Below are 19,940 nucleotides of genomic sequence, written 5' to 3'. Positions count from 1 at the left end.
TGAAGGGGCTTACACAGCAGATACATAGTCTCCTCATCATGGAGACTGGGGGTCCAGATAGAGGTGTAGACAGATCCAGTGTCCAGTATGGTGTGTCTCCTGGTCCACAGACAGCGTCTTCTTAGGGTGTTGTCACATGCTGGAGGGGCGCGGAAGGTCTCTGGGGTCTCTTATAAGGGCACTAATCCCCGTCCTGGGAGCCCTGTCCTCATGACCCAGTCACCTCCCAACAGGCCTACCTCCTAACACCATCACAGGGGGTTAGGGTTTCACTGTATGGACTTGGGGGAGGGGCACACAAGCCTTTGTCTCTCAGGAGAAGAGCCAGGCTGGTTGCTGCCGGGGGTGGGGAGCTGTCTGCAGCTGAGGTGGCAGACAAGGCCCCAGCAGGGACCCGGAGTGCACAGCGGCCCACCACAGCCTCCTGTGAGCAGTAGCCGGGCTCAGAGACCCTCACCCACTCCTTGTGGCCAGCCCTCTGGAGTCCCTGGCCCACTTTGCATCACTCTGGACTCGACCGTGGCTCCCCCGCTGAGCTCTGCCTCCCTGTGCCCATTGACAGGAATGTTTTGCCGTCACGTTGTCCCCTCGCAGGCCATGTCCTTGGTCCTTCCTGGTCGTCCACTGTGGGACACTCCACCCCCTTCCTTACCCCATTGGGTTTCCCTCTCGGCACTTAGATTGTGTGCATTCGTGTGTTCACCTGTCCCCTGTGAGCTCCCTGAAAGCCAGGCCCCTTTCCACATGTCCTCGGTGCCTGGTCTCCTGAGAAGCAGGCACTCACCATTCATGGGCAGGCGCACCAAGGATTTAGAGAGCATATTCATTTTCTCTTGCTGTGTATGGAATGGCTTAAGACAGCACAGATTCATTCGTGTGCAGCTCTGCAGCCCGGGAATCCAGGAGGGCTCAGCTTGGCCCCTGCTCAGGGCTTCACAGGGCCGAGTTCAGGGTGCTGTCCAAGTTCCTCGGAGCTGGGAGGCTGGGGCCTCCTTTCCTACTGTATGTCGGTGGGGCTCATTCTGCTCTGAGGGGTGGCCCTGTGCTGCTCTCCTGTGACCCCTCCATCTTCAAAGTCAGCAGAGGCATGTCCAGCCCTTCTCACCCTGAACGTCACTCGAGCACTCTCTACTTTCAGAGGCTCACGTGACCATGTTGGGGGCCAGGCCTTGTGGCATCCGCAGGCTTCACCCACACTTGGAGGGGAGGGGGTGACTAAAGGCAGACGGTCGTTGGGGAGAAGTGTGGGGGAGACGGTCAGCTCGTGCCTCATGCCCTCTCTTTGTGCTTTCATGGACTGTTCAAACACACAGAGAGAAATACTCACTGGAACAAGACATTCGAGAAAAGGAAGAGGCAATCAGACAGAAAACCAACGAAGTTCAGGTAAGCACGTGGCTGGTTTTGGTAGGATGGACCTTGTATCAGATGTGGTTCAGGGACTCCTGGTGGGGGTAGTGGGGCAGGGCAGAGGGGGCAGTGTGGCGCTCATTGGAAACTCAAGCTTTTAGGGATTTACAAGTGATTTATTTTGAGTTTCCTATAACCGTAGATAGTGGGTTTTTTTTAGAAAAAAGATATTCACGTAACGTAGCATCCATTCTTCTGAAGTATATAATTCAGTCATTTTTAGCATATTCTTTATATTGCTTAACCATCACCTCTGTCTAGCTCCATAACATTTCCATCACCCCGAAAGGAGATCCCATCACCATTAACAGTGACTCCCCATCTCCTCCTCTAGCCCCTGATAAGCTCTTTTCTGTCTCTATGGATTTGCCTCTTGTGGACATTTCACAGAAAGGGAATCATACTACATCCCATCCTTGATGTCTGCTTTCTCCCACTTAGCCTGAAGTTCTGAGGTTCAGGCAATGCTCTCTAACCTGTTCTCGGGACGGCCCTGCTTGAAGAGTCTCCTTGTGGAGGGTGGTGACGATGGACACTGGGGGTCTGAGTTGTTTTTCAGTTATGTCCGACTTTTTGCAACCCCATGGACTGCAGCACGCCCAGCCTCCCTGTCCCTCACCGTCTTCTGGAGTCTGCCCAAGTTTATGTCCATTGAATCGGTGATGCCATCCAATCATCTCATCCTCTGCCGCCTTCTCCTTTTGCCTTCAGTCTTTCCAAGCATCAGGGTCTTTTCCACTGAGTCGGCTGTTTGGGGTCTGAGTGCCAGGGCTCAAACCTGGCTCTTCTTAGCAGCTGTACGCTTTTGGGCTAGTTATGTAACATCTCTAGACCTTATGCAACATTGGTAATGAGTGTTCCGCTCCTCCAGGCAGTGGGCTGGTGCCCGGGATCTGGCAGGCGCTCACTCATCTGGGCAGAGTGAGGCTATGCTGGAAACACAGTGGTCAGTGCCTAGGAGCCGCACCCTCGAAGACACCTTGGTTCCCAAGATGCCTCAGGTCTCAATGAATAGAGAATGGCCCTGCCACCAGGGGGAAACGCGAGTTGTCTGTCTCCACCCGCCCCCACCCCCCGCCCCGCCGAGAATGCCTACTGCTGGGCCTCTTGGTCTCTGTGTGGGGCCTTTGAGTGCTCTGAGCTCAGAGCTGGGGGGAGAGGAGTGAGGCGGAGCAGTCAGCACTGTGGCCCCACTGTGGCTCACCTGGGGGACTGCGGGAGCTGGCTCAGCCTCCCGGCCTCAGTCTCCCTGCCGGCAGCGAGGGCCAGCGCCGGGAGCAGCGTCTGGCCGTGATGTGCAGGCGCCCTCCCACCACCCTGAAGTGGGTGCTTCTTCTGGGCCGCCTCCTAGGGCGGCAGCACCCGACTCCATGAGGCTCAGGGGTCTGGGCAGCACTCTGTCACCCTCCCCATCCCCTGTCCCACGAGGGCTGGGGGATGTCATGAGACACCCAGCGGACTGGCGACGCGCAGTGCCCGCTCACCAGGCAGGAGGTGTCCTTTGCCACAGCTTCCATCTGCACGCGGGGTAGGGTGGGTTCTCATTGGTTCACACGTTGCAGTGTCCAGACGCTTCTTTCCTGGCTTCTCACTCTGTACACGCTGGCATCAGGGGTTGGGCCTTAGATGGTCCCCTGGTATGTTTTGGATCAAAAGGCAGGGAACCGCCTGCCTCTGTCGTCATATTTTTTGTTTTGCTTTTTTGCTCAAGTAAGCTGCATCATGTATGAGGCCACGGGTGAAGGGACTATTTTTCTGGGTGTTTGCTTGTTCTGGTGTATTGCTGTCATCTCAGCCCTCTGATTTCTACCCATGTCCTGGAACTGCCCTCCCGTATCACTCACTCTCCACCCTGTTTGGTGCAGGGACGCTGGTCTCATCCCCCATCTCCCCTCGGCCCTGGCCCAGCCAGCCACGCGAATGCCTGGCCGGTCCTCCCTCTCGTGTCTTTGTTATTCCATACGGTCTGCTGTCCCCGGGGATCTGGGTGCTGTGACGTCCTTGAACTCCAGGGAAACCAGTCCCCAGGTCCTCAGCGATTCTGAGAAAGCCGTCAGGTCAGTCTGGTGTCTGGAGGTGCTGTCCCTTTGGTCTGCACAGCAGGCTGGATGAGGCCCCCCCAGAACCTTGCTACTGGGCTCTGACAGCACACTCCTGTAGCCTTTGAGATGTGGTGTCCCTGTGCACCCCACAGTCCCTCAGAGCTGGAGCGGGGCCAGTGCCAGCCAGGCCAGCCCCTGCTGCATGGGAGCCTCATTTGTACTCAGACCAGGATGGGGCTCTAGTCTAACGAGATGGCAGCTCCTTAGGCAGCAACAAAACACTATTTATTTATTTATTCAGGCCATGACATGTGCAGCATGGGGGATCTTACTTCCCCGGCCGGGGATTGAAACTGTGCCCCCTGCATTGGAAGGCAGAGTCTTAACCACTGGACCACCAGGGTCCTCTCAGAGCACTGTATGTATTAAAGCTCTTTTGTGAGAACCAGGTTTGACTCCGGTTCCTGTTGCCTTTTCCCAGATGGGTTTGTCCAGGAGATCATCTGTCATGCCTGCCAGCATGGGCTTCAGAGGGCCTAGCATTGACTAGGAGGCCTTGGTCCTCAGGCCAGTTTATGTTGGGTTTTAAGCAGTGGGAGCTTCAGCTTCTGCCCCCAAAGGCCCCCCTTCCCCCTCCTGCCTGAGGGGGTCTCTCCGTTTCCATGACTATCGTCCTAGTGAGGTCCTGTGGCATCTTTGCCTGGTTTACTGTTCTGTTTTGTGTTTCTAACAACAGCTTTATTGAGATGTAACTCACATACCTTACAATTCATCCATTTAAAGTGTATAATTCGGTGGGTTTTAGAATATGCACGAAGTTGCACAGCTGTCCCCACAGTCAATTACAAAACATTCTCATCCCTTCAAAAAGCGCCTCCATACCCGTTAGCGGTCCCCAGTCCTTCCAGGCCCTTGGCATCCACCAGTGTACCTTCCGCCTCTGGATTTACCTGTCTGGACATTTCCTGTCAGTGGAATCATATAATGTGGCCTTTTGTGTCTGGCCTCTCTTCACTCAGTGTAGTTTCAAGGTTCATTCATGTTGCATGTATCAGTGCTTCATTTCTTCTTCTTTTTCTTTTAAAGATTTATTTATTTATCTTTTATTTGGTTTTTATTTATTTTTTATTCTCTGTTTTATTTATTTGTTGTTGACTGTGCTGGGTCTCCGTTGCTGCGTGTGGGCCTTCTTCAGTTGGGGTGAGCGGGACCGCTCTCTGGTTGGGGTGCGGAGCACAGGCTCTAGGCACGCGGGCTTCAGTAGTGGCGGCTCACAGGCTCCAGGGCACAGGCTCAGTAGCTGTGTGCACGGGCTTCGTTTCCCTGCTGCATGTGGAACCTTCCCGGACCAAAGATGGAACCCATGTCCCCTGCATTTACAGGCACATTCTTTACCACTGAGCCACCAGGGAAGCCCCATAGCTGACTCTGTGCTTCACTGTGTGGCTGCACCACACTTTAGTCATCTGTTCACCAGTTCATCGCTGTTCGGGTTTTTCTGTTTTTTAGCTATTGCAAATGATGCCACTGTGAATATTAACGTGCAGGTTTTTGTGTGGACCTGTGATTTCACGTCTCTTGGGTATGTATATTTAAGAGTGAAATTGCTGGGTCACTTGGTAACTCTGTGTGTAACCCTTGAGGCAATTCCAGACTGTTTTCCAAAGTGGCTGCACCATTTCTCATTCTCACCAGTAATAATGCATAAGGATTCCAGTTTTGCCACATCCTCGCCAACACTTGATGTTAGTCCTGTTTTTTTTAATAGCCTTCCTAGTGGGTGTGGAGTGGTATCTCATTCCCCATAATGCTTCCCCTAATGATGGTGAGCATCTTACCATGTGCTCATTGGCTATTTGTATATCTTCTTGGAGAAAGCCAACTCATATCCTTTGCCCATTTTTTATTGGATTATTTGCCTTTTTGTAGCTGAGTTGTTAAGAGTTCTTTATATTTTCCAGATAAATTCTCTTATCAGTTAAATGATTTGCAAATATCATGTCCCCATCCTTGGGTTGTCTTTTTGCTTTCTTGACGTTGGTCCTTTGAAGCACAAAAGTTTTAAATTTTGATGAAGTCTGGCTTATTTATTCCATTTTTTGCTCTTTTAAAAATTTTTTTTAATATTTTGGCTGTGCCACTCGACCTGTAGGATCTTAGTTCACCGGGGATGAACCTGTACCCTCTATATTGGAAGTGAGGAGTCTTAACCACAGGACCCCCAGGGAAGTCGCTACCCTTACTTTTGGTGTCATATCCAGGAACCCATTCTCAAATCCAAGGTCACAAAGATTTACCCCACATTCTCTTCTAAGAGTTTTGTAGTTTCAGCTGTTAAATTTATGCTTTTGATCCATTTTGAGGGAATATTTACGTATGGTGTGAGGTAGAGGTCCAGCCTCATTGTTTTGCACGAGGAGGGCCAGTTAGATCCTTTTCTTGAAGAGACTGTTCTTTTTTTCCCCTCACTCAATTGTTTTGGCACCCTTTTCAAAAATCAGTTGGTCATAGACATGTGGATTTATTTTTGACCTCTCAGTTCTGTCCCACTGATCCCTGTCTCTCCTTATGCCAGAATCACACTGTCTTGATTGCTGTTGCTCTGTAGTAAGTTTTGAAATCAGAAAATACGCATCCTCAACTTTGGATTTTTCAAGGCTGTTTTGTCTGTTCTGGATCCCTTGCATTTCCTTTTGAGTCTTGGAGTCTGCCTGTCAGAAGACGACTGGCATTCCAGTTGGGATTGACCTGGGTCTGTAGGTTGTCTGGGTTTTTTTTTCTGTCTTCTCTTTGCTCAGATACCTCCTCCACTCTGACCCCAGCATCCTTCCTAACCAGCAGCTGGCAGTCCGTCTTCCCCTGGGCTCCTCCACGACTGCCTCTGTGTTACAGAAAGAGGCCCAGATTCCTTGACGTCCCGCGTGACGAAGCTGCTGGGTCTGACCCTCCTCCTTCCTCTGTCTCCCGCCTCCACCGTCACTTGCCCTTCCCTTGGATGTGGCGGACCCACGTTTCCACTCTGCCACTAGCCTCCTCTCAAAGACATTTGGTTTTATCCCTTCCAGACTTGTCACACTCAAGGTCTGTTCTTCAAATTAGAGGTCAGGGACAAGGAGACTGGGGAGCAGAAAACCCAGTCCCACAAATAACTCAGAGATGTGCTTTGGCGGACAAAGAGGAGCGAGCCATGACTTTTTGTTGTCAAAGCAGGGAGAGGGAGGGACTTCCCTGGTGGTCCAGTGGTAAAGAATCTGACTTCCAGCGCAGGGGGTGCGGGTTCGATCCCCGGTCGGGGAACTGAGATCCCAAAGGCCGAGGGGCAACTAAGACCAGGTGCCACAGCTAGAGAGTCTGCGCACAGCCTGAGATCCCTCGTGAGACACCTGAGACCCGACACAGCCAAACGCATGAATACGTATTCCGTAAACACTAGAAAAGCAGGGAAAGGGAGACCCTGCACCCCGTTTGGGTTGTGCTCTGAAATGACGTCAGCCTCTGGCAGCCCCAGCCGGTCCTGGGGATCGGTCTCTCCACTCCTGTCTCCCCGACCCCCCAGGGGTCACCTCGAGTCCACCGCTCCCCTCGAGTCCTACAGCCACCCCCGTGCCCAGGCTGCCGCCGCCTTGCCCTGGGCCACAGCTTGAGTCCCTGCCCCAGCTCCACTGCTTCCTCGTGTCAGCCTCAGGCCGCACTCTCCCCTCCCACTCTGTCTCCTTTAGTTCTCTGCCTTGCAGGTAGATGTGACATTCACCTGGTTGAAAATAAGACAGAGACGCCTCCTACCCCCCACCCCCACCCCCTTTCCCCCAGAGGCACAGTCCATCAGCTCCCGCGAGGCCTCGCACAAAGGTCTTGTGTGTGTTTAAGGAGAGAGATCTGTGCCTGTTCTTGCCTTCCTGTGTGCACAAGTGCTGGTGTGCCTCACACGTGCATGCTCTGCCGCGTGCCTTGTTCTTTTTGCTCTATAGCTCGGCCGTGGGGTGCAGTGCCCCTCAGGGTGCGTTGTGCTAAAAGTCCAGCCAGCTCCGCTTGGAAATTTACATCGCTTTCAGATTTTGCCATCATAGACAGTGCACATTTTCACACTCGCCCTTCCACCTCTAGGATCCTTCCCCTGGAAGTCTTAACAGTGAAGTCCGAGGACACCTGCAATGGCTGTCTTGGAGCCAAGCTCCTCCTGCCTGGAGGAGCTTTAGCGGTTGGGAACCATCATGTCCTGCTCCCCGCGTTCAGCCAACTGCAGGGGTTTCTGGCTGCAGAAGCCAATGGCATCTGTGGCGTGGCATGTGGCCTCGGGTGCTCTCAGCCTGCTCTTCTTTGATCCAGGTGGAGCACGGCATCCTCTTCTCTTACAGGTCCTCTGTGGCCCCCTCTTCTCTTCACCTTCCTGCCTTTTTTCCTGGCTGCCACCTGCTCGTCCTTTGGGTCCACGTGCTTCCCTGGGCTCTTCCCCCCTCATGCAGCATTGGTCTGGTCTCCCCACGCCCCTGAGACCCTGACCGACAGCACCCAAGCTGTCCGTTCATTTCTGCTCATTTATGTCTGACTAACGCCTCTTCCCTCCCCGCTCATGACCACCAGTCACTGAAGTGCTCCTCTTGCCAGGAACCCAGCCCCTCTGCTGGTGCCTGGCCTCTCTTAGGACGTCAGTAAATACTTCCTGAGGGCCTTAGTGAGAGACCGAACTGGAGCCACTGCGCCGGGATGTGTGCATTGTTCGCTGTGGTATGTGTCGTTCTGTAGGCCATCTTTCTATTTTTTGAAATAATTTTTATTATTTTTTGGCCATACTGCACAGCATGCAGGATCTTCTGTTCCCCAACCAGGGATTGAACCCTGGCTCCCTGCAGTGGAAGCTTGGCGTCCCAGCCACTGGACCCCCAGGGAAGTCCCTGGAGGCTGTCTTGGGGGCTCCGGCCTCGGCTGTGACAGTTAGCTTGGACGTGTCCCCATTTTAACGAGTCTCGGGTAAATTCATGTGACCCTTCCCTAGGAATTACAAAATGATTTAGACCGGGAAACAAGTAGTTTGCAAGAGCTGGAAGCTCAAAAACAGGATGCCCAAGACCGCCTGGATGAAATGGACCAGCAGAAGGCCAAGCTCCGAGACATGCTGAGTGACGTCAGGCAGAAGTGCCAGGACGAGACCCAGATGGTGAGTCGTCATCTCCCTACGCCCCAGGCCCAGCAGGAGGAGAATGCTTTTTGGGAACTTCCCTGAGCTCACCATGACCTTGAATCAAGGCTAAGACATCCTACTGGTTTAGTAGAGTTGTTGAACGGATCATTTGAGAAAGTGTCCAAGCATCTGTGGCCTGACCTCCATCTTAGCCGCCTTGTTAGACATATAAGTGTGAATCTATGTGTGGACACACCACCCTGGCCCATGGACACAGCATGCCCATCTCATCTCCCCCGGGTGTCTTTGCTGCTTGTCACAAAGCAGGGAGGCTGTGACCTCAGCAGATCTCTGAGATGAGGGGATGTTCAGCCTCAAGGGACAGACAGATTGCTGATGCCTCTCCCACATGTGGGGAGGGGTCCCTGTAAGGAAGCCAGGCATCCACTTTTCGGGCTGGTATCTCCCTCCCTGGGTCAGCTCATCTCAAGAAACACGAACCAGAATTCTTCCTCGAAGTCGCATTTCATCTCATTTCAGATTTCCTCGTTGAAGACGCAGATCCAGTCTCAGGAATCTGACCTCAAGTCCCAGGAAGACGACCTGAACCGGGCCAAGTCTGAGCTGAACCGACTGCAGCAGGAGGAGACGCAGCTGGAACAGAGCATCCAGGCTGGGAAAGTTCAACTGGAAACTATCATCAAGTCCCTAAAATCCACTCAAGATGAAATCAACCAGGTATCTCCAAGGGGGCGGGGTGGGGCAGGGCCTGCCACCCCTGGCTGGGGCTGGGGGTGGGAGTGGGATGCGGCTTCTGGGGTCTCCTGCCAAGCAGGGGGGTGCCACAAGCACAGCAGTTACGGAGGTGTGTGTGACCACGGTCCCAGGTGTCTGCGCTGCAGTAGGTGTCTCCATGGCTCCTGCCCACCTCATCCACATTAGGTTCTCTCCTTGGGAGGCTTTGTTCAGCCTGAAGGTGAAGTGCTGAGAACCCCCAGCATATGTTCCCCCGTCATGTTGACTTTGGCCTTGTGGGGTCTGCTTTGCCTCACCAGCCTTCTGCTTCCCTGCTGGAGCGGGTGCGGGCTGGCTGAGCGCAGGACGTTAACTGGTTTGAAGAGAGTCTAGGTTCAGGACCTGTCTCAGCAGCCTGGGTCCTTGCACACGCAAGAGGACAGAGTCCAGGATGCTTTCTGTCCCGCTGCAGCTCAAAGGCGGCACAGCGAGGAGGCCCCGCCCCCTCAGGAGCTCCGCTCTCCCTGGCCCTCTCTGGGGAGAAGGCCCCAAGGCCTGCAGCCGCGGCCAGAGGCCTCCTTGCTGGCCCTCGGATGTCCCACCTACACACTGAAGGTTATGTTTGACCTTGGCAATATCAGAATGCACATCTGTGCTTCCTTTTTTGACTGAATTGATCTCTTGGCTCTTTTTGCCAGTTTACAGGCAAAAGTTGATTACAAACTCAAACCTCAGGGATTTGATAATATATATTGTGCTTTTTGGGGCTTCCCTGGTGGCTCAGATGGTAAAGAATCTGCCTACCATATGGGAGACCTGAGTTTGATCACTGGGTGGGAAGATCCCCTGGAGAAGGCAATGGCTACCGTAACTCCAGTATTCTTGCCTGAAAAATTCCATGGACAGTGGAGCCTGGTGAGCTACATACAGTCCATGGGGTCACAGAGTCGGACACGACTGAGCAGCTAACACTGACAGTGTGCTTTACTGTTAATATCTGGAGAGTCTTCTCCCACTCAGCCTTTTTGTTGTTGTTGTTCAGTCGCTCAGTGTCTGACTCTTTGTGGCCCCATGGACTGCAGCACTCCATGCCTCCCTGTCCATCGCCAACTCCCGGAGTTTGCTCAAACTCATGTCCGTTGAGTTGATGATGCCATCCAACCATTTCATCCTCTGTCGCCCCCTTCTGCTCCTGGCTTCGATCTTTCCGAGCCGAAGGGTCTTTTCCAGTGAGTCGGTTCTTATTAGCATCAGGTGGCCAAAGCAGTGGGGCTTGAGCATCAGTCCTCCAGCCTTTATAAAACAGCAGCCAAGACATAAATGTATGTTAGTGATAATAATAATGACATTAAACATGATAGCTACTACTTACTAAGGCCACCCTGCCAGACAGTGCGAGAGGGCTCTTACTCATCAATTCCATTTTTGAGAAGAGGAAACAGGTGAGGTCACCAGTGTGCAGGAGACAGTTAAGTTAAAGCCGGGTCTGTCTGCCTCCACAGATCACCGTCCTTTCCCTGGCCTCGCATGCCTTCTCCAGGAACAAGGAGGAGCAAATGGGGCAATAAGAATCCCGTAAAGTGAAATGGCTGCTGAACACCACTCTGAATAAATAGTGAATCTGGGTTTTGTCCCATTTCAGTTCATTCCAAATCAGCAAACCTGTATTTGAACACTTGCCTCTCTTGGGGACCGGGGATACAAAGAGGCCGCCTGAGGGCAGCCAGAAGGGGGTCTCCCCCCCTCTCTCTCTCTCTCTCTCTCTCGGTCTCTCTTTCTCCCTCTCGGTTTATGAGCAGCCTCAAGTCTGGTAAACTTGGCTCTGTAGACAGGTAATTCACTTATCTGCGTGAATCATCTGGGACGGGATGCCCTGAGAGATAAATGCGTTGCCTGATGCATTCCGCCTGAACCCTCCTCCACGCCAACCATGTCTTCCTTGTCCAGGCCAGAAGCAGGCTCTCCCAGCTGCACGAGAGCCACCGGGAAGCCCAGCGCAGCCTGGAGCAGCACGATGAGATGCTGGACGGGGCCCCCGGCGTCAGCCTGAGCAGCCTAGCAGACCTGAGCACGGGCGTCTCCCTGACAGAGAGGGGAGGTTTTGGAGCCATGGTAAAGGTTGAATAAGTGTTTCCCAGTCCTGGGATTGGGTCCCATGTTGGGCCCAGAGAAGGCCCCTCCTGCTGGATCCAGCCCTCGCCAGCCTTAATCCTATCCAAGTGCAGGGTGTTGCTCATTTTTTGCAGCTGCTCTGCCTCTTCCCCACCAGCCCTGCAGCCCGGCATCCTCCGGGACAAAGCCGAGGATAGGCCTGGATCCTTTGTGAAACCAGTTTGTGAAGACCTCCATCTCTGTGGGCTAGTGCCTCCCATTGGGAGGGCTTCCCTAAAATGGGATCAATTCTCACACATTGTGAAACCCCACATTCTCCTCATTGGGAAGATGGAAAAGTGTGTGTGTGTGTCCATGTTTCCACAACGAGCATCTTGAAGAATCACAGGTGGAGATAAAGAGCAATAGGATTGGCAGTCAGCCCTCCCGGGGTGTTGCTGCATCACCCACGAATTGGCCCGTCTCCTGAAATGTTGGTCACATTTGAAATGTCAGCACTTGGGTTCACACCGCAGGACCCTGGTGGTCCTGGTGGGGGGCTGCTGGCTTCCAGACAGTGTTACTTAGTCCCCTGTTGTGGCTGGAGTTCACTGCCGTGGCCCTGAGTCCTGGCGTGTGTGGTTTCTGGCTCACTCGGACTAATGAGGGCGTCTCTGTGCTGCTGCGGGAGCCAGGGGGACACAGCTGGTCTCTAGTTTCCTTGTGCGCTGCCCCAAAGCCTTTGGCCGCACGCCCTGCACTGCCGTCTCTCTCTTCCAGGCTCCTGCTCTTGGCCTTGTTCGCTTTGTGGAGTCCTTCCCCTCCTCGTAACTGTTCAGCCTCTCTGTCTCTCTTTATGTGAGACTCTGGGCCTTTCTCGACATGTCTCTTTTCTCAGTGGCCAAGTGCTCTGTCCCTAGGATTTACGGGAAAGCTTATGCCTAATTCTCCAGAGCGCTGAGAAGATGCTCTTGGTGTTCTCATCTGTCTCCCATCTCTGGCCCTCACCTCCTCCCTCTGCCATTCACACATTCCTCTCCACTTGGAAGTGGCAAAACGAGGGATTTCCGTATCCGCTCCAGGGCCGGTTTAGGCAGCTTCATCGTCTGAATAGACTGTGAACGGTCCTCTTTCATGCACCGCCTGAGGCGGAATTTCCTGCTTGACCGTCTGTGTGCCTCAGCGTGTGTTCCAGCCTCATAGCCTTGCTCTTCCTTGTGCCGTCTGTCCAGGTACCCTCACAGCTCTTGGCTTGCCCGTTCCGTCTTAGTTCACGGGACAGCTCACTCTTAAATTCTGTCGCGCAGGCTTTGATAAGACGGGTTTCCTTGGATAAGAAGTTGGCAGGGACGTGTCATTTGGAAAATGGGGATTCTCCCCACCCTTGCCGGCATCCCCCCAGATTTTTTTGCCTTTATTTTTATTCATCTCATTACAGATGTTTACATGATGGTCAATCATCTTGAAACGTTGACGTCACATGTGTTACATAGAAACCCACAACCACTGTTTGGAAGAAAAACTATATCTTGTTGCACAAATACAATCTTTAAAGCACTCACTTTTTGGTTTGTTTCCATTTCTTAATAAACACTGTGAAGAGGGCTTTTGTTCACTCCTGGACATTTCAAGACTGTTCCCAAGGAGAGGGAGGTCTCTTAGTTCTCTTCGGAGGGGATGAAAGTAAGGGGCTTAATTTCCTGAGAACCAGTGTAACCAAAGAGGTGTGTCTAGAGCGTTCTAAGTCTGGACAGTTTTACTGAAGTCACTGGGTTTCTGTTAGGCCCACCTGACTTGACTTTGTCCAAGATGGCAGGGATCTGAAAGCCGTGTTTATTCCTGTGTCTCATCTGCTGATAAGGGTACTGGCTTCTCATCCTTGGAGTCGGTGCTCAGCCAGCCTGTCTGCTAGAGAGGAGCAGAATTCAGCTTCACCACAGACTCATCACGGAGGCCGGGCTGGCCTGTCACATTCAGCCCCTGGCCTACTGGAGCCGCTTTTACTGACTCTTCAGAGCCGATGATTGAATAGCAATTTTGTAAACCTAAGCTCCACCTTTGGTAACTGGACATCAGCCACAGTGGGGTAGTGGCACCATGGGAATTGGCAGTGGCTATCAGGCAGAGCTTTTATTCTCTTGAGAGTGTTGATTGCACCAGCACACCACCGCCCAGCCCCTGTCTAAAGGCGAGGAGCGTCGCAGAATGCCACCTTGATGCCCTTTCGGAGTTGTCACGTCTGTTTCCTGAGACGTGCAGAACTTAAGACTGGTCAGGGAGCTCCTTGTTCACGATGCTCGCTCTCTGCCGCGAGCTTGGCCACGACACTTGCATCTCCCAGGTGGGCGGATGGCTCCGTGCTCCTCAGTAGGTGGTCAGCAGATGGTGGAGTTGATGGCGTCTTTGTGCCAGGGCAAATCTAGCTTTCTGCTCTGAACCTGAAATGGAATCCGTAAATGGTAAATGGTTACCCTAACCACGTGAATCCTGCCGGGGTCGTCTTAGGCTTCTCCTTTGAAGGGGAGGGAGCGGCTACTACCTCAGGCCAAGCAGTCGCTCCTGAGAGAGAGATGGCAGACCTGCCTTTCAGTTAGGGGGACTGCAGCCGGAGCACCCAGCAATCAGTGTCTTCTCTGCCATCGTCCACTGTTACTTGTCAAGTCTTCCAAGTGGCAATTGAAAACATTAAAAAAAAAAGTACCAATTAGCAGTGGTACGTCACTGCTAATTAAAAACCAAATAGAAGCTTCCATTCTATTTAGTTTTCCAAGTTGTCGTTCTCAGTTCACTACTTTATTCAGGTCGCTCACCATCTCTGTTTCTTCTTCTGGAACAAACATGTTCCTTTCCCCAGGGCTGCAGGGTGTTGATTTTCCCTGCTGGCCGCCTGGCTTCCGTAGGTTAGGACTCCTCCAGCATGTTGGTCTGTTTCAGACCCCCACTGGGTGCTTGCTGGCATGGGCATCTCATGGTAGTTGGCACCACAGCATCCTTACTGAGTCTGTGTGTCGCAGACATGGGCGCCGCGCTTGGGGACATCGGCACTCAATTGCCCAAGACCTGGCTTGGCTTATCCACCTCGGGAAGCCCTGTGGTTGGAGGCCCTAGGTAATCTTTCTCAGGTAAGGAAAACCGTTCCATGTCCGTCAGAGGGCAGGGGTGTTTGGTCCATTCCTCGGGAGCCTGGGGCTTCTGTTGCCCTGGTACCTCTGAGACACATCCCGCTCCCTGGAGTCACCCAGCCTAGTCAGGACCCTCCCGTGGGCACCTCTGACGTCACTGCCCTGCGTTTTCATGGAAGCCCCGGCTCTCTCATCACCTGGTCTCGGTCAGTGGGAATAATGGCTGAATTCGCCAGCCCCAAGGATGCTGACACATTTGCCAGATTCAAGGAGGATGTTGTGCTTTTTAATGTCATAGTGAAACCTTTGTGTTTTCACTGAGGGTGTGTCTTTCTGAACCAAAATATCTCAGTATTTCTAAACCAAGTGCACTGTTTTCCCGCATATATTGTGAGGTCCGTCCCCAACCCCTTTCAGGTAATTTTTCCACTATAAAAACTTGCTCTTCAAAAGCAAGTCCCCCCCATGCACCGCTGATTTAAATATGCTGTTTGTTTCTACAAATAAGCACTTTTTAAAGAAAAAATGCAAAGTGCTGTGTATGCTCTAGTAGTTCTAACTGTATAAGCACGCACTTCCTCTCTGGATGTAAATAGCCATCGTGCCTCTTGGTGTGGAAACAGGCATTTTTAAAAATGCGCACATAGGCACACGCTCTCTGAAAAGCTGCTTGAGGGAGGTGCACCTTTGAACCAGGAGGCTTTGAGCTGCAGTCGTTGGAGGGACTTGTTACATTTTTTTTCTGACATTTCCAAAAATAGGACTTTTTTTCTGACACAGTGATATATTAAAAAATATTTTTAATTATGGTAAAAGACACATAACGTAAAGTTTACCATCATAGCCATCTTTCATTATACAGTTCAGTCGCGTTAACTGTGTTCATGTTGTACAGCCAAGCTCTAGAATTTCTTCATACCGTTAAGCACTGCTCCCCATCCTCCTGACCGCCTGCTGTTCTGCTTTCTGTGTCTCTGAATCTGATGGCTCTAGGGACTTCGTGGAAGTAGAATCCCACAGTGTTTGTCTTCCGGTGACTGGCTTCTTTCTCTTAGCCTGATGCCTTCAGGCTTCATCCGTGTTGTGGGTGTCAGAATTTCCTTTCTTCTAAAGGCTGAGTGACACCCCATCGTATGGACATGCCACACTTTGCCTATTCATTCATTCATCACTGGATGCCTGGGTTGCTTCCACCGAACGATTTTTAAATAGACTTTCATTTTAGAAGACTTAAGGAAAAGTTGCAAAGATAGTGCAGAGGGTTCCTGTATAACCCACAGCCAGCTTACCCTGTTATTAATGTCTTGTACATTTATCACAACGAATGGACTGTTGTTGACGTTATTAACTAAAATCCGCCTTCTTTGTTGTTGTTTTTTTTTTTTTTATAAAAACTACTCTCATCAGGGTCACATCACTTAAGAGGGAAAATACACCAGTTAGGTATAAAATTCTATGCTTGGCTTTAAATCTGAAATAATGAAATCCCTGTCCTGTCTCTTCGCAAAATTACAGGACGATCCTTTCAAAAATAAAGCCTTGTTATTTAGCAACAACGCCCAAGAATTGCATCCGGATCCCTTTCAAGCAGAAGACCCCTTCAAATCAGACCCATTTAAAGGAGCCGATCCCTTCAAAGGTACCTCATTTGGCGCCCACTTTGTCACTGCAAGGCTGTTTGTTTTGTGCCCCTCTGGGTTGTCTCGTGACTGGTGGCACCCTCTGACGTGGGGGGAGGAAAGAAATTCTTGGAGCCTAACTGGCCTCTTGAATCTCTCAGTTCCCCTGGGTGATTGAAGAGCTGTGGTGTTGCATGGGGGAGGGAAGAGCTCCAAGCTCACTGTGACACGCCCACGTTCACGGGTAACTGGCTTGGCCCTGAGACTGCATCCACCTTGCAGGACTAAGATAAGTAGGCGTAGCAGTGATTATGGAGCCCCTAGTAAACAGCAGATCCCCACATGCACAGGCTCTAAGGCCTTCCCACAGCGAGTTCACCCAGAGCCACACACGAGTCAAGAATAACTTAAGAATTCTAAAAACAAGATTTCCTAAGTTTTCTTTTTTTTTTTTTTTGCAGAGCAAAACTATTTCCAAGAAGGCTATCTGTATTTTCCTGAGAAAAATGCCAGGGCAGGGAGAGGGCAGTGGGAGTGCCTTTCCAGTTAGAGACTTGGAGTAGAAGCACCCGAGTTCTGAGAGATGACTCGGGCAGCTGCTGAGGCTCAGGTGTCCCAGGAGGCTGAGGAGGGGGCCGCTCTGGGGGCTCAGGTTCAGGGGGTGGGTGATGGGGAGGGGAGGGGTGAGCCATGAGCAGGGCATAGAAAGAGAGTGAATTCAGGCTGGTCCTGTGTTTCCCCACCGTTGGGCTCACGTTGAGTAGCCCGAGTTCTTTCTGCTTCATCTTCATCATCTTTGCTGTGATGAACTCCCTCAGCCACTGGCCACCCTTGCTTTCCCACTTTGCTCTGCCCAGGTCATTTCTACCACAGAGCTGAATGGTTCTCTCTTCTCTAATCCAGGTGACCCATTCCAGAGTGACCCCTTTGCCGAGCAACAGACGGCTTCAACAGGTAAAAAAAAAAAAAAAAAAAAACCAACAACCTTCGTTACTTAAAAGAAATGTTCTGTGAACTGGTCCTCAGAATATTCCCATTCCTAGATAACTAACGAGAACCTACTGTATAGCACGGGGAACTCTGCTCCGTGCTCTGTGATGACCTAAATGGGAAGGAAATCCAAAACAGAGGCAATATATGTGTAGATAGATCTGATTTATTTTGCTCTACACCAGAAACCAACACAACATTGGAAAGCAATTATTTTGTTGTTGTTGTTGAGTGGCTGAGTTGTGTCTGACTCGTCATGACCCCATGGACTATAGCCCACCAGGCTCCTCTGTCCGTAGAATTTCCCAGGTAAGCATACCGGAATGGGTTGCTGTGCCCTCCTCCAATAAAAACTTAAAAAGAAGAGTATTCCCATTCCTAGTTCAGCTTGAGGGAAATGGAGAAACACCTTGCCGCCTCCTGTGCTAGGCGAGCTTCTGAAGGAAGCTCCGTTGTGCCTCCCTTTCTGTCTGGTGCCCCTTCCTGCTGGTCGCACAGCACAATGAGAACGAGAGCCAGAACGCCAGCCCCTGGTGCTTGACGACTGTGCAGACTCCCGGTCGCTTGTGCCTGCTGTGCCCGCTGTGCCACCATCAAGGTGTCCTGTGTGGTGCCCACGCTCAGTGGCACTTCTGCCCGCATATACTCGGGGTGGCGGTGCAGTGAGCAGGGAAGGACAGCATCACTTTGCACCAAAGCCCAGCATCTTGGGCTTCCCCGGTGGCTCAGTGGTAAAGAATCCACCTGCCGATGCAGGAGACACAGGTTCAGTCACTGCCTCGGGAGGACCCCACACGCCTGGGAGCAGCTAGCCCTGTGCACCACAGCTTCTGAACCCACGTGCCCCAGAGCCTGTGCTCTGCAACAAGAGAAGCCCCCGCAGTGAGAAGCCTGGCGCCACAGCCAGAGGGCAGCCCCCACTCCCTGCAGCTAGAGAAAAGCCCGAGCGGCAGCAGAGACCTAGCACAGCCAAAAATAAACGGAAGGTTTTTTTTTAAATACTTAAAAAAAAATTGGTACACATCATAGAGAAAAGAAAGAAAGGCCAGTGTTTTGTTTCTTCTGGGTGGTGGGGGCTCCCCTCCTGGTCGCCAGGCCCGCGCCCCACGTGAACACACTCTGGGCATGGCGGTGTTGGCATTGTGCTGCCTGTTTATTTCCTTTTCCCTTGCTGTTTATCTGTTTCTCTTGAGGTAGGATTCGTGTAACACAAGCCTGACAAATGTGCATAGTACAGGTTAACCGTCTTAAAGTGCACATGCCACTGGCCTGTGGTCAGTTCGCCGTGATGTGCACTTACCACCTCCATGTAGTTCCAGAACGTCTCCGTCACCCTGAAAGGAGACCGCGTCTGCCAGTGCACCCCACTCAGCCCCTGGCAGCCGCCAGTCTGCTTTCTGTCCTTCTGGACTTTCGCACATTGTTTGTTCCTACTGATTTTGTTGAGAGGTGTAATGAACACGCCACAGAACTCGCCCATTTTGAGTGCAGAATCGGATGCATTTCAACCTGTGTGTAGCCAGATGAGAGAGCAACTGTCTGCATTGTCCCTAAAGGCCCCCTCCTGCTCTTCCACCCCTGTGCCACCAGATCTCTGGCAGCCACTAACTGGCTTTCTGCCACTATGGTTTTTCCATTTTCTAGAATTTCACATAAGTGGTGTCAGTCAGTTGTGGTTTTTTTTTTTTTTTTAATGGGAGTTTTCTCACTAAGCATAGCGTTTATTCATGGGACAGTTTTTTTCTTCTCTTTCCAAAACACCTTCCAGATCCATTCGGTGGGGATCCTTTCAAAGAAAGCGACCCATTCCGTGGCTCCACCCCTGATGACTTCTTTAAGAAGCAGACAAAGAGCGACCCGTTTACCTCAGACCCGTTCACAAAGAACCCTTCCTTACCGTCAAAGGTGAGTGCCCTCAGGAGGGCCGCTGTCCCGGTGCTGCCCGTCTGCGGGCTCTTTGTATGAAGGCAGCCCTTCCCACCCGCATGGACCAAATCAGGGCCTCCCTCTCTCAGACTGAGCTTGCTAAGCCTGGCAAGTGAGAGCCGTCGGAGGCTGGGCCATTCCCTGGGAGCTGGCGAGAAGGCCCAGCCTCCTTCCTGGATGGCACGTGACCATCTCTGCTGGCCCCTGTGGAGGCTTGCCCTGTGAAGCCGGGTATCACGTCCAGCAGTCTGGTGAGCCCACATCAGGGTGTTCTGTGTCCTGAACAGCTGTCACCCCTCCATCCCTTTCGGTGCCCCTTTACTTCAGCTCCGGCCCACTGGGTGGGTTCTCTGCTTGGCCACTGCATCCCCCAACAAAGACGAAACAGAGCGCCACACGCGCCCACAGGTTTGCCCTGCTGCCTGAGTGCCCAGTGCAGATGGCGACACTGGCATCAGCCTGCCCCAGGGGGTCCCCGCCGTGGCAGGAGAAATCCAGACGCACAGGCTGCCGCGCTGAGTGTGCTCCCCACCCCTCAGCAAGCAGTAAGCCCTGTGTTTTGTACATTAGGCCCAACAGCCTGGTGTAAATTGGTGTCAGCGAGGACTTAAAACGCAGAGAAGAGACTTTGTGATGGAATGAGGATTTTGCGTCTAAGTGAGGGCCACATGTAGCTTTCCTGCGCTCTAGGCTGCGCCTCTGCCCTCATTTTACCCACGCCTTGGTTTTTCACTTGTCCGTGGACCTACTGGTCTGCCGCCCTAGCCCCAGAGCTCCTTGAAGGCAGGGATTAACCCGGAGCGTTTCTGTCTCTGCGACCGGTTGTGAGGGCCCCCTTTCATTCCTGATGTTGGTGGTCTGTGTTCTCACCTCCGTGTGGATCGAT

At 52.2% G+C, this 19,940-nt stretch overlaps 1 protein-coding gene across 8 annotated transcripts in view; it reads left to right on the top strand.

Annotated features, from left to right (window-relative positions):
* The window catches only part of EPS15L1 (epidermal growth factor receptor pathway substrate 15 like 1), a 105,850-nt gene that overhangs the window by 52,040 nt on the left and 33,870 nt on the right, over positions 1 to 19,940 (top strand). For all 8 annotated transcript variants that reach the window (XM_027548104.1, XM_027548102.1, XM_027548106.1 and 5 more), the window contains exons 13-19: positions 1,314 to 1,386; positions 8,446 to 8,607; positions 9,112 to 9,309; positions 11,254 to 11,418; positions 16,035 to 16,158; positions 17,042 to 17,092; positions 18,897 to 19,033. In XM_027548104.1, coding sequence (XP_027403905.1) covers positions 1,314 to 1,386; positions 8,446 to 8,607; positions 9,112 to 9,309; positions 11,254 to 11,418; positions 16,035 to 16,158; positions 17,042 to 17,092; positions 18,897 to 19,033 — 910 coding nt within the window. The remainder of the gene's footprint in view (positions 1 to 1,313; positions 1,387 to 8,445; positions 8,608 to 9,111; positions 9,310 to 11,253; positions 11,419 to 16,034; positions 16,159 to 17,041; positions 17,093 to 18,896; positions 19,034 to 19,940) is intronic.

The sequence above is a fragment of the Bos indicus x Bos taurus genome, chromosome 7 (genome assembly GCF_003369695.1).
Source record: "Bos indicus x Bos taurus breed Angus x Brahman F1 hybrid chromosome 7, Bos_hybrid_MaternalHap_v2.0, whole genome shotgun sequence".
NCBI lineage: Eukaryota > Metazoa > Chordata > Mammalia > Artiodactyla > Bovidae > Bos > Bos indicus x Bos taurus.
The sequence above is the reverse complement of the archived record's forward strand: the minus strand, read 5'-3'. Positions and strand labels throughout refer to the sequence as shown.